At 38.3% G+C, this 14,695-nt stretch overlaps 1 protein-coding gene across 2 annotated transcripts in view; it reads right to left on the bottom strand.

Moving 5' to 3' along the window:
* Positions 1-14,695, bottom strand: part of LOC126195001 (rab3 GTPase-activating protein non-catalytic subunit) — a 190,180-nt gene that overhangs the window by 93,087 nt on the left and 82,398 nt on the right. For both annotated transcript variants that reach the window (XM_049933421.1, XM_049933422.1), the window contains exon 13: positions 4,947-5,196. In XM_049933421.1, the coding sequence (XP_049789378.1) occupies positions 4,947-5,196 (250 nt within the window). The remainder of the gene's footprint in view (positions 1-4,946; positions 5,197-14,695) is intronic.

The following is a 14,695-nucleotide window of genomic DNA, read 5'->3' as shown; positions in this document are numbered from 1 at the left end:
TCAGACAACCCTCACAAACAAGTGTGCCAGATTTGCCATTCCCATAGGGTTGTTAAGATTTCCTTCGGGGACCTCAAGGGTGAAGGTGGGAATGTCCATTCTGCAGGAGATGATGTAACACCAAACCTCCTCGGGTGTCTCACTCAAGTACCTGAGGGGTAGGGATCCTGGGGAATGGGGGTGGTAAAGATTTCCTGTCTTTGGGGCTATCTTATTTATTTTATATGAAGTCTTCACGGGTTGTCAGCCAAGTTGATTCGTCGTTTCGTAGCAACATTTTGATGGACACAAACATTGAAATTACAGGCTAGAAACCTGTTGCGATGTGAGAAGTAATTGACTGTGATTGTCATTTAAGAAAAGTCAGTATAATAAATACTCTGAAAACTGATTAACAGTAGGATAGTAGGACTTGAATTATAGCTAGACACGGTATCTACTGGAAGTATAGAAGTTGATAAGTAGAGGAGGACTCTAGGGATTAGATGAAGTATTAAGAAGTATATGCGAAGTGTACAGTAGATTTGTAACTTTACCAAAAAATACTTAATTATAGTATACATAGGAACGTATATTGGGGTAATGAACCATGAGGCCTACTCAGGCAGGATACGGGGGCATACTCAGCATTTGCTAAATATACGGGGCAGGCATACCTACTCGGAGATAGGACGACCTGTGGCCTGAAAAAACAGGAGTGTTTTATAAAGGGGTACACCTACCAAAATAGAAAGAGGAAGTGCTCTCATATGGTCAATCCACAGGCATGATATAGGTACTGATCCTCGGGGAAAGAGACAGTATTGTGAGAAAAGTCACAAAATTTTGTAGGGATCGTTCTGGAAAGTTTGAATTCTAGGCACAACGAGCATTATTACATTTTATGTACGTTCACAAGTGTCAAAAAGAACACTTTCATTTTGCCCAGAGTTCCTCCAAACTATAACAGATAGTGAAGCTAGTACATACTAAAGAAAAGGTAGTACAAAGGATATAAATAATAGAACACTGAGTGTCACGAACACCTGCAGTTTACGATTGGAAATAAGGAAACAGTCCTCACAATTCTTAAATATTACAAAAGATGACTAAAAACATGAAAAAATGTCCAGGTCTTGATGTCAAGGTGAAATAAGAACAGAATAAAGGAATTATCAGCTAAAGACTGTTCTAGAGGGAAAAAAAAAAAAGATTGTTGTTGAAGTTAAAGATGTATGTAGAAACATGTATGAGAAAGCATATTGTTATGATATGAAATTTTGTTGTGAGTGATGTTACGTACATAATGATTATGTATAAAATATCATGTGTCCAATCTGAGGGGGCGGATATGTAGTGTTTTGAGAATTTCCGTGTAAATTCTAGAACCACTCGGCCTTCCACCATCTCAAACACACGACATTTTAGATGTGAGTGGGAGAAAGGAACCCTATCTACTGTGCATCACCTGTCTGTGTGTGCACTTGTGAAATCAGTCATGAGCAAAAGTTTCACGCGGTGGTTGAATGACACCGACAAGTACTTGTCGGGCGATCCATGGAAGGCGTAGTGAAAGCACACAGAAGAACCAACGAACTTCTGTGTTATTCTGCGTTGTATGTAATTGTGACTATAGTTAGTGACAAAAGAACAACAGAGATTCTGAAAAAACTCTTACCTTGGGCTTGCTGGAGGCCAGACATTTTACAATATGTTTGTAATAGAGACATCGTTGTTTAACCAATTCTTTTCTAAATGGACTTAAATCTGTTTCTAATGTGAGATGATATGAGTTACTTACGAGAAGTTAAATGTTTATGTCCAAAGTGTGAATTTTGTTCTTATGAAGCTCAAATAGACCAATAGTTATTGAAAAGTATTCTTCGAGTACCGAATTATTTCGCGTGGTGAGAGAGTCTTTAAGGTTCCTGCAACTAGCATCATTCTTCGGAAAAGAAGTTTATAGAGATTCCTGAAGCAGGCTATCTAGAGAAGAAGATCGGCTGTATACAACAAGTACAAGGGGGATTTGAAAAGTTCGTGCAAAGTCCGAGAGGTGACACCACCGGCGCGTATCAAGGTCATGTTTAGTTAGCAGCATCAATGGAAAGAACGCACACCAAGTTTCAGCCATATTAGTCTATTTCTTTGTGTCTGGCATTCGTGTGAATCAAGGAAGTCGAGTGATTGTCAAAAAATGGACGAAAAAGAATTTCGTGTGGTGATTAAACATTACTTTATGAAAGGCAAAACGCCTCAGGAGACTATAAAGAGAAGCTCGATAAACATTACGGTGACTCTGCACCTTCGATTAGAACAGTTTGTAAGTGGTTTCAAAATTTTCGGAGTGGCCATATGGGCACAAGTGATGCTGAATGTTCTGGACGCCCTGCGGAGGTTACGACTCCAGAAATCATTGATAAAATCCATGATATGGTGACGGACGACGGAAGAGTTAAGGTGCGTGAGACTGCTAGTGCTGTGGGCATCTCGAATGAATGGGTACATAATATTTTGCATAAACATTTGCACATGAGAAAGCTATCCGCAAGATGGGTTCCGTGATTGCTCATGCATGACCAAAAATGGAATCGTGTGAAGTGTTGCAAGGATGGTTTTCAGCTGTTCAGGAAGAATCCGCAGGACTTTAAGCATCGTTTTGTCACTGTGCATGAAACATCGATATATTACTATACTCCTGAGACCAAAGAACAATCTAAACAATGGGTTATCAAGGGAAAATCTGCACCAAGAAAGGTGAAGACCATTCACTAGGTCAGAAAGGTTATAGAGACTGTCTTTCAGGATTCTTGCAAGGGATGATCCTCATTGACTATCTGAAAAAGGGCAAAACTATTAAAGGTGCAGATTATTCATTGTTATTGGATCGTTTGAAAACCGAGCTGCAAGAAAAACGTCAATGATTGGACTGCAAAAAAGTCCTTTTCCATCACGACAATGCACCAGCACACCTCAGCAGTTGTGGTCGCAAAATTAATGGAAATAGGATTCCAACTCGTTTCACATCCCCCGTATTCTCCAGACTTGGTTCCCACGGACTACTATTTGTTCCCCAATTTGAAGAAATGGCTGGCAGGACAAAGATTTTATTCAAACGAGGAGGGGATTGCACAACTAATAGCTATTTTGCATACTTTGACAATTACTATTATTCGGAAGGGATCAACAAATTAGAACACTGTTGGATGAAGTGTATACGTCTGAAAGGAGACTATGTCGAAAAATAAAAAAGGTTTACCCCAAAGACGTAAGTAGTTTTTATTTTTATACTGACTTTTCAAACGCCCCTCGTAAGTCGACTCGTATAAGAGAAGTGGGAACTTTGCATATACACTTCACACACTCCTAGTTGTCAAAAATGTTAGAATATCAATTTATATTCTCAAATACATATATGATAAATCTTCCACGTATTCTGTTGTTATTGGATTACTACATGCTGGTTTTCTCGCACTATGCTCTATGTTTTAATCAAAATGAAAATCTCAATACCTAAACAAGTAAAGTTTTTCATGGGATACTTACTACTATGGTGCAAGCTAATAGTACTGGACAAAATATATTTATGTTTCTGAGCTCTTGGACATCATTCATCCAAGACGTAATTATTGACTGTAAGCTTTAAGTTTTTGACTTTATCTGAGAAATTCTTAGAAGAACATTGGGAAAAAGAACTAGGATTTACACAGTAATGAAATTTTACAAAAAAGATTGTTTTAAGTCAAACCATGGAAAATCCAGGGTGGAATAACGACATGTACAGTTGTGTATGTGGCAGTAAGGAATCAGTAATAGATGGACAAAAGCATAACCCAAGAACAAGTGGAGGAAGCATGTATGCAGGATGTCTACCAAAATAAGACTCCATTACCACCCAGACGGAGGAAGAAAAGTGGTGATCCAAACACAAAATGAATCTAGCACATGGAATGGACTGTATGGTCAAGGAAGATACAGAAAGAAGCAACTTAAGCAATCTCAGCTGTTGTTGTCACATGTCCTTCAGTCCTCCAAAGCAATGCATTAAGCATTTAGGTAGTAAGCTTACCATTGTCATTGTCATTGTCATTGCCATAGCCACCACCACCGCCACGCACCCTTGATACATTATAATATCTACAGTTGATAGCTGTTTTCCTGTTCCTGCCTTCAAGAAGGTATGTATTTTCTGAATGGTGTCTCTTGCTTTTTTATTTATTATTTGTCAGTGAGCACTACCAGAAGCTGTAACTACTTGTAACATCTATCGTTAAGTGTATCAACTCAAATGCTCTGAAGGAGTCTGAACTCCTTCACCTTTGTATGTGAATTGGCTAAACCATCATGTTCTCTCAACTGTAGCATCCACGATTTACATACTTTTGCTTTGCCATTCTCATAAGAAAGCAGCAGTGAGCAATGAATTAATGTAGGAGACCATCACTACGAGCACTATGTCTCTGGTTGTCTTGCCAGTAAGTGGGATTTATAACTTGTGTTTAATAAAGAGTGCTGAGTGAGGTTGAAATTAACCTGTAGAGCAACAGGTACTTAAATTTTTAATGAAATCAAACTACTTACATCTATATACGGACTCATGGATTGTGGCAAATTGTTTCATTATTCCTCTTATCAAATAATAAATAATTTACATAAAATATCATTTTCGATGCAAGTGTTACAGAGCAAAGTATGCAACAGGTATGTTCAACTGCTCAGGTTGGGAGCAGGTGAAGCAACCATACTACCTGCTTGCACATTCTGCACTGAACAGCTAAAGACAAAGAAGATAGTGTGGAAAGTACTGCATACATTAGTGATCATGATGATCTATTTACATTTTTCCGTTTTGACCACAACCACTGGACTTCATCTGCTCAACAATACAGGTCACTGAAACCACTACTTATAATTTTTCTAGACAGTCATTTAGAGTAAGAGTATTTCACTTGACAACCAAAACTTACTTATCCTTTTAATTTTGTCCTCAGGAGTATCCTTCTTCAAACTGACATTATTTGCTGAGGCTGCATTATTTGTAACATTATTTATTTCAAAGCTGGATAGGAAGTCCACAAAGGCACTCTTATCATCTGGGAAACCAACTCTTGCCTCAAAATTTCTTGGTGATTTGCCTTCAACTGTATCAATTGTTGCCAGCAGACTGAGTAAGCTGTTCATCTCCCGTTCAGGAGCTCTGAGCAGACCAGACAGATCCTTTAAACATTTCAAGCAAACAGCAGCAAATTATGTATAGGAGTGCATGGTCAAAGTTTTGTATGATAAAGTGTATTATTATTAGTAATTAACAACATACATCTTATAAAAAATTGTCAAGAATATATAACTTTTTGATCAACCAATTGAAGAGCATTCTGAAAAATCAGCAAAATGCAAAATATTAATTATTAGCTACATTGACTGTTAATATAACTAACAGGATTACAAAATGCAGTGAAAGTAGCAGAGCCACCAATGACACTGTGGGACAGCAACAGTTGCATGAAACCTTATTTTTGCAGGAGTCCCATATACATCTGTGACTGTCACCCACTCAGCAGCCATTTGTAGTCAGCTTTTTAAATCAAAAAAGTTGATACATTTCTAAGTGTTCTCATGCAAGTATGTTAGAAAAAGACAGTTAAGTGGGTTGGAACTAAAATGTTTTGAACTTTCAGTAACTTTTGTTTAATGTCGTAACTAATGGCACTCTCTCTAATTCTCCCAATTAAATCAATTTAAACTCCATTATTCACAAAAATATTTAAAGTGGATTTTTAAAAATACTGTTCCAAAATATATGTTTCATGCATGTTGATCTTTCTATACATCTGTAATGGGAAAAAAGGTCATTTCAATTCAGAAAAATCTTCTACTTATCTCCTTGTTAATTCCTACTCAACATAAAACATTTGCTCTCTAAGTGGATCTATGAGCCGCCCACTGACACCAAGAATTATTAATCTAAAGAGTGTATTTGTAGCAAATGCACATCTCCTGAAAAAGGAAATGAGATGGCTTGGTTGGTTGGGGATGAAGCAACTAAAACATCAAGGTCATCAGTCTCTTGGTCCATTGGTAGTACAGCTGGGATTAGTGACGTCAACCAGGAACATGTTCTGATGACAAAAGTACATAGGAACTGAGAAAAAAACTGACAGCAAAGTATACCAGGGTGTATATGCAGACAAGGAAAAAAAATTCCTGTATTTTTCCCGGATCTCCCGGTTAAAAATATTTTTTCTACCGGGTGAAAATATACTTTTTCTGTGTTAAGTGACATTATACTTTCCCTTGGAACTGTAAAACTTGTCCTTTGAATGGATATGGTTTTATAAAGCAGCTTAGAATTTCCCAGCACTTTAGAGAATGAAACTCAGGGGGAAAAACATGTTTTGGAAAGATCTTTGATGTGCAGCAATATGTACGCTGCATATTTTCGTATTACGAAAGTATAAATTCGAATTCCACCAACAGAAAAAGTTAATGGTTTAAATTAATATACATAGCGTTGCTACAAGAAAAGCAAAGCTTTCGAAAATACTATTTGTTTCAAAGATTAATAAGCTACAAGAGAAGCAAAGCTTTCGCATATACTATTTGTTTCAAAGATTAATAAGCTACAAGAGAAGCTAAGCTTTCACATATAATGTTGATCTGTTTAGCGCATGTTACACTTTAAGATACATCACACAAATACACCAGTAAAATTTTTAATACTGACATAAATCTCTGATCTTCTGGGCTCAAAATTCTTCTAAATGGCTCATCATCAAAGAGCTGATTTTTAAAAGAGAGCAAACGCTCTCTGATTTAAGAATTCATCGTACATTCTCGCACATAGTTCATCTTGCATAAAAGGAAATTTACTGTGAAAATAACGCTTTTCGAACAACGATTCGCAATATTTTCCAGCGACCTGATAGAAATAAGATTCATTTCGGCGGTTGCCAGAGAGCGCCAGATAAGAGGTGTCACCACACTTGTGCAGCTACGGTGACATAGGAGGCCCGTATGTTCATATGTGTAGAACTTTAAAAGATCTTACATTATGTCATAAAAGAAACAAGACATCAGAGGATACTCCATGAGTGTCGGAATTTCATGAAGTATACTAAAATGCATAGTTCGTCTTACAGTGCTCATTTGTATGCCCAGATCCCAAATGACGTAGGCCTCGACCTGGTTTTTGGGACGTAAATTTTCTTGGAGTACCAGTACTGTATTATCTCATGTTTGGTTCTTTATTATGGCATAATGCCGTACATGCTAGAAGATGAAAATGTGTACTTGAAATGCAGCGAACAGTTGAAACTAGCCAATAGTGTGGAATTAAATACTTTGTTTCAAATAAATTGACTGCCTCAGTAGGAAAGCTTAATGAAAGCCAAATTTATTGTTCCGCAAAGCGATTAATGCTTGACTGTCAAAAAGTTGGAAATAAAATAAAATCTGAAACTAATAACATATTTTAGCCTTCCGTAATTATGTGAATGTATTTTAATTCACTTGATAGGTCCCAGTCACAGAAATCAGTTTTGTTTTCATTTGACATGAGAGCAGTAAACAAAGAGGAAACAGAAAATCACTAAATGTAAACACGGGTCACGTGAAGACTACCCCCCCCCCTCCCCCCCCCCCCCCCCACTATAACTCAGACTGCTCTGCGCATCAGAACGTCAAAAATAAAAAACAACGACTTTTAAAAAATAAGTTCATTTTGTAGCGCACATCTTTCTAAAGAGTCTGTTACATAATACATATATCGTCGAGGAAATGTAAGACACATTATTTCGTCTTAAGTGTGCAGTGCAGTGCCACGCCTCTTCAAACAATATACCACATGTCTCTGTATTTCGCTCTGTGGAACTCAAAAGTGTATATTTTGTAATGGATGGCATCAAACTATTTCACGACAGTGGAAATTAAAATGTCCTGTAGTGCCTCTCCTGCTCCCAGTCAGCCGGTTCGACATTTTGCCCCCCCCCCCCCCCACCTGCCTAAAAAAAACACCTCACAATTAATACCAGATAGGATTATTTGTAACCAGGATAACAAGAACTCTTCACAAAATCTGGACTCTTTATTGCCTATTAGCTAATAACTTGCTCTTCTGTGTGACATAAAATTAAATATAGGATACCTAAAACCAGTAAAGACAAGAGACAGGCAAGACAGCACACATTTCTTCAATCCTTAGATCCTAGCGATTTTTCTCTCTAATCTTGCGACAGCTTTACATGGCATGCTTTCCTTTCTGCGAAAGAACTATTATCTTACCAAAGTTTGTCAAACGTTTAGCTACATGAAAAATAGAAACGTTGTTGTCTAATTCTGAAAAAGCTGTTAATACAAATAGTACACAAGACTGGTGTGGTTTCTCGATCTGATTACATCTATTTTGTCACTGTGTGCTGGATACAACAAAATAGGCCTTTCTAATATTGCAGCAGTTGTAACACACACCAAATAAGCGAGACTGATTTGGCAATATTGATCATTTTTATAATATGACAGAATATAATTCACGAGGTACCCATACGAAATACCTATTTGGCCTACTACAAGCAAAAGGCTTTACGTTAGGAAATAGTTTCAAATTTCATTCATACGTTCCAGTTTCTCATGGGCGGAACCAAAAAGTAGTAGAACGAAATTTTTGTATAAATTTGGAATCGTCATATTCTTCCATAATTTGTGTGATGTCCCCATTTCTTCTCCTTCCTTGTTCTAACAAACAGTCTTGCCATTACTAATTCTGTAACTACTCCTTCCACTGTCAAAACTCATTCTCCGGTTAACTTTACTAACACTGCCACAATCGCCGGTTTAGTTATCCAGCAATTATTCTCCGGTTAGACGTTATTACGTGTTCGTACAATGAGTTTTCCATGCTACTCCCAGAATGGAAGTTAAGCGGCTGCTGGCCGGGGACTACAACTGGCCCTGTCTAGTGTAGCAATCTGGACAAAAATTTTCTGTCAAATTTTCACTTTCTTGGATACACCGAGAAGATAATACATAACCTTTCTTACCTGTTATTCCTGTTAATTATTCCACTATGGTAGTCTGAATCTATGGATTTCGTCAGTAATTATAACAACGCTGAACATTCGCAAACCGAATCAAGCACATAAACAAGCAGCAGTTGGCATTCATGGGTTCAGCTTTATTCCGCTCAGCTCTTATAGCCCCGTCCTGTTTTGTCTGCAGGAAAGTTTATTTCTACATGAGACGAGGATTCCCCTGGCAGAGACATCACATACCGCATCCAAAAATCAACTTATAATTCATTCAGAAATCAACTTAGAATGTGTTCAAAAACCAGCAGGGGTATGTTTCAAAATCATATGAATAATCAATAGACCGACGTGCGCTGGATGCTAGGTGCTTTGTGAAACAATGTTTTTTCCTCAATAATATGAATTTGCCCCCTCCCCCCGAAATTGCTGCCCGGTTCAGATACCCCAGTTTGCCCCCACCCCCCACTAGATCCGGGCCTGCTGCGCACACGTGAATCTGGCAGCTTGGGCGCACCAGCAAAATTTTTCCAGGTAGCATGTGGCTGGTTGCTGTTACTGCTGCTTACACAGTCAACAGCCACATTTCTGTAGCCAGAAGCGGGAGAAAGTACTACTCATATGCGACTCAACTGCGCATGTGCATGATCCCGCTCGTAACTGATTAAATGAATCATGAAATCATGCTCATCGGAGGCAATTTGTTGTTATGAATATTGCATAGTCTTCTGAAAGCCTTTGACACATTTTGCTGTTGGCAGACGCTTCTATGAGCACTGTGTTATGTTATATGGCGCATTTCCTTTGCAATTTAAGTTTTATTTTTGTTTTTTTTTTCTCCTGTCCATGTTTTAATGTTGCAGTATTATTCTGCAGTAGCGGGTTACAGTAATATCCTTTGTTAGAGTATCGGTTTTTACCAGTCAAAATTACAAAAATTTAGCTGAAAACTAAAACTATGAAAAATTCCCAGGCTTTTCCCAGTTTTCTCCTGGATGAAAAAATTCCCGGTTATTTCCCGGATCTCCTGGTTGTCCTGGGTTGTATACACCATGTATATGGATTGGACCAGTGTGTAGGTGAAAGCAGACAAGGGAATCTCACAGGGCTCATCCATGGTGAGAGAAACGCCAACTGCATCCGACACCCGTCAACTCGATTAAGGGCGAAGACAGTGACAGAGCAAATAACATCTACCAGTCAGGATATCCAGAACAGCAAAAGTTCGAAGGCTTAAAATGTAATGTACATCAATAATAAAAATAGGATGAGAGGAACAGGTTAGGCAAAAGGTGGATTTCCCCAGGGCTCTGCCTGCAACAGGAACACCCCATCCCTCATCCAGTGTAATAATGATATTAAAGAGTGCCTACCATTCAACAGAGTGCTACCCCAAAAATGGAAAATTGGGTGTGACCAAAAAAAAAAAAAAAAAAAAGAGGGGGCAATCTAAAAGTAACTAAAACAGAATAAAAGAGGGGTGAAAGATGCAGCTTGCAAAGAAGGTAGAGTCAAGGATCCCCCAGACTGATCATGCATCAGGTAATGTCTCAACCTGAACCAAACCACTGTCATCCCTACAATAATTTAAAAGCTTATATCCAAGAATAAAAACCATTTTCACAGAGAAGACGAAGAATGAGTTGAACTTCACTCATATCATCTGCCAATATTAGAGGCAGAAGAGCATGCTTACTGTGGAGAGCCAGGAGGTGAGGGCCAGGGAAATGCTGGGAACGCATTCTAAAGAGGTTAGGCAAAGGTCCCAGCAAAGGTCTGAGAGGTACATTCCATAAAGTAATCCCACCTGCAAGCAGGTGTCAGAGGAGTGATGCTCTCAGATGGCAAAAAAAAAAGTGATAAGTTGGATGATGAGGAAATTGTAATGGTGATACCATAAATGAGCAACAATAGGTATTGTGAGACCTCAAGAGGGATGATTCCTGCTTCAGCAAGAAGACTGCCTATGTGACTAGTTCGGAAGGTGCAGCAGCAGCAGCAGCCAAACATCACAATAATGGACTGAGCTCAAAAATTTCAAAGCTGAAGATGCCACTGAGCCATCAACCTGGAAACCATAGTCCAGTCAGGAATGAAGATAGTCATGGAGAATAGAAATTCGCATGTCTGTAAAAGGATCAATTTGTGGAGTTTACAACAACTACCACTGTCATACCTCAGCAAAAGATCTTGCTGAGAACCCAAGAAAATTCTGAGTCTCCAGGTCCTCATGGAATCCAATTTCAGTTTTACAAAAAGTACTCTACAGCACTGGCCCCTAACATAGTGTGCATTCATTGGGAATCTCTCAGCCAGAGCAAAGCCCCAAGCGATTGGAAAAAAGCACGGGTGACTTCTGTCTATAAGAAAGATAAGAGAATGGATCCACAAAATTAGAGACCAATATCCTTAACATCTGTTTGCTGCAGAAGTCTTGAAGACATTTTCCATTCACATATAATAAATTTCCTCCTCCTCCTCCTCCTCCTACTGCTTCCTACATTTCTTCTTCCTGTGCATTTATAATTTAGAGCCTTTACTGGGAATTTTTCACCACCCACACCATCTACAAGTTTCTTCCATTTTCTCCTGTTTTCCTTTTCTTTTGTTTAGGTTATATATGCCTAAATCTTTCCTCGTATCTTCATTTCTTTTTTCAATCTTTCCTTGTACAATCTTCCACTGTTCTTAGAAATCTCATTTCTTGAGCCGGTATTCTACTTTCTTGGCATGTTGCTGCTGACCATGCTTCACTTCCATAAATAAGTGTTGATACTGCTATTGTTTTGTAAAACTTCAGCTGAGTTTCTTTCTTAGCTTTATTCCGCAAACTTTTTACCACGTTCCACTTATGGAAGTAAATTTATTTAATTTTTTCCACATCAGGGTTACATTCATAAGTGATGCTACATCCTAGGTATTTAAAATGTTCTACTTGCTCCAAGATTTTATTATTTTTTATCTACTGACAATGTTGCGTTGTAATCTGAGACTATCTGCTGCAACTTATAGACTCCCATCTGAAGGTCATCATCATTTCCTGTAATCAGAGTTAGGTTATCTGCATATAAACTTACATTTATTCTAGTGTCATGATCTAAAAGAACTCCACCTATGTTCAACATTTTCTATTTGGAGATAACTTCATCTATATATTGAAGAGTGTTGACAGAGGCTTTTCCCTGTCAGTAAATTTCCTCCAGTGGTAAAAGCTTCTACACACAAATCAGTACAGTTTTAGAAAGTACTGTTCATGTTAATCTCAGCTTGCCCTTTTTTTACATATCATCCTGTGAAATATGGGTGAAGGGCAACAGGGTGATTCCTTATTCGTAGATTTCTGCAGAGTGCTCTAGGGAAGTGCGACAGCGCTGCTGTTATTTTCTGTACACATAAATGATCTGGTGGATAGGGCAAGCAGAAGTCTGCAGTTGTTTCCTGATGATGCTGTGGTGTTTGGGAAGGTGTCATGGTTGAGTGACTGTAGAAGGATATAAGATGAATTAGACAAGATTTACAGTTGTTGTGATGATAGGCAGATAGCTCTAAATGTAAGTTAATGCAGATAAGTAGGAAAGACAACCCTTAATGTTCGGGTACAGCATTAGTAGTGTGCTGCTTAACAGTCATGTCAATTAAATATCTAGGTGTAATGTTTCAAAGCAACAAGAAATGGAATGAGCATGTAAGGATTGCTGTAGGAAAGACAAATGGTCAATTTCAGTTCATTGGGAGAATTTTAGGAAAGTGTGGCTCCTCTGTAAAGGAGACCACATACAGGACACTAGTGCGAGCCATTCCTGAGTACTGCTCGAGTGGTTGGGATCCGTACTAGGTCAGATTAATATATTATCTCAAAGCTCCTCATCTGTTTGGAGTGTACAGTCTCTGTGAGAGATAGCTCACTGTACCATATTCAAAGTTCCATGAGAGGCAATAGTCACTGGTAAGTCACCCAAGTCGTACACATGTCTGAAGAGCTTGTGAGTGTGCAGTAGAGGCCTTTATCAATAGTGATTAATTACAAGATTTTCCTAATGAGTCAACTTCTCCAAATCTGATTACCATGTGTTTCACAAAAAAATACCAGTTACGTCACCATAAAATTATCACCACCTGTTCTACTACACACCAGGTACTGGGTAAATTGTTTCGCTTTCTGTCATCTGGCTTGTCTCTCTCACCATGTGGTATCCAGGGTAGTAGTAGGATTGTTAACTGTCAGCACAGGAATGTATAAACCTGTTTTGATATGGCCGCATTAGTGTGTCCATTGTTTTGGATCTGTGTGACATGTTTCATGTGTGAAATGTCCAAAATAATGCTACTTACTCCAATCAGGAGCTCTCCCCAAGGGCAACACCTAGCCACAGCGAGGGTCATCTGACACAACAGCTGTCGCAGGGAGTGCTGATGCCCCAAAAGGATGGGCATCTACTCCTTGGTATGCAAGGAGAGTTAGCAACTCAGGCATCAGAAGTACGATCACTGTGTTGTCACGAAGCTCCACCAAAATTGTAAATAATGATTCCACCATAGCAGATTGGTTACCGATTGGCTTTTCTGTGCACGCATGAATCTATGCAGTAATCATATACAGATGTTTGTCAATACTGTAGCTGTAGGTGCTAGTTAAGGTGTTCTTCCCCACTTGGTCCAAACAACGGAAAAAAAAATTTTGAAAATGGAGGTCAAGCCCAGAAGGGTTCAACTGAAAATTGATGTAAGGAGAATGGAGACCTTGGTGAAAGAAAACATAACCTGGTGAAACACCCGGGTCAACATCAAAGGCTGCTACCATGAGAAAGAAAGAGAATTGAGGACAGTTGTGATGAGAAGAAAACACACACAGTTACGAAAGCTAATAATTAAGCAAAATAAATGAAGGGAGCACAAAGAGAGAGAACTGTATAAATATCCAGTATATATATAAAATATATAAAAAAAACCAAAGGCTTTTAAATACAGGGGGCAATGAAAATTAGTGATGAAATCAAAAGAATTTCTACTAGAAAATGTGATATCACTGATATTACCAATGCCTCACTCTGTCAATTTGTGGTTTGATCAATATTAATATGAAACGAAGACCATCAAACTGCTCAAAAGTGCAGGAGGAGGAAATTAGTGTTTAACGTCCTGTTGGCGATGAGCTCAGATTGGGGAAAGAAATTGGCCATGCCCTTTTAAAGGAACAATACTGCCATTTGCCTAAAGTGATTTAGGGAAAACATGGAAAACCTAAATCAAGATGGCAAGATGCAGGTTTGAACCATCATCCTCCTGAACGTGAGTCCAGAGTGCTAATCACTTGCCACCTAATTTGGTCTGCTCAAAAGAAAAGTCGTAGGTAACAAGACGAAATATCATGAGTGTATCTATGCACGCTGAGAGCTATTTGTCATGTTTCATAGAACAAGAAAGGTCGCGATCAGGAAGGGCTGTGTCCATGAAAGCCCACTACCCCTGAAGTATATTTATGTATATATAGGGCAAAGTAAAATTATACAACAGTCATTACACTCGTAGGAATATGGTTTAAGTAAAGAATTTGAAATGGTACACTTATAAGATGTGATTAAAAATACTCACACAATTTTAAGTAAACAAAATTAGATAATTATAATCAGAATATTATGTGTAACAGAAATGTATAAAATAAAGTAAGAAAATATTTCTACTTATCAGCTGAGACA

The sequence above is a fragment of the Schistocerca nitens genome, chromosome 7 (genome assembly GCF_023898315.1).
Source record: "Schistocerca nitens isolate TAMUIC-IGC-003100 chromosome 7, iqSchNite1.1, whole genome shotgun sequence".
Taxonomy (NCBI): Eukaryota; Metazoa; Arthropoda; class Insecta; order Orthoptera; family Acrididae; genus Schistocerca; species Schistocerca nitens.
Note: the sequence above shows the minus strand (reverse complement) of the source record. Positions and strands in the feature narration are given on the sequence as shown.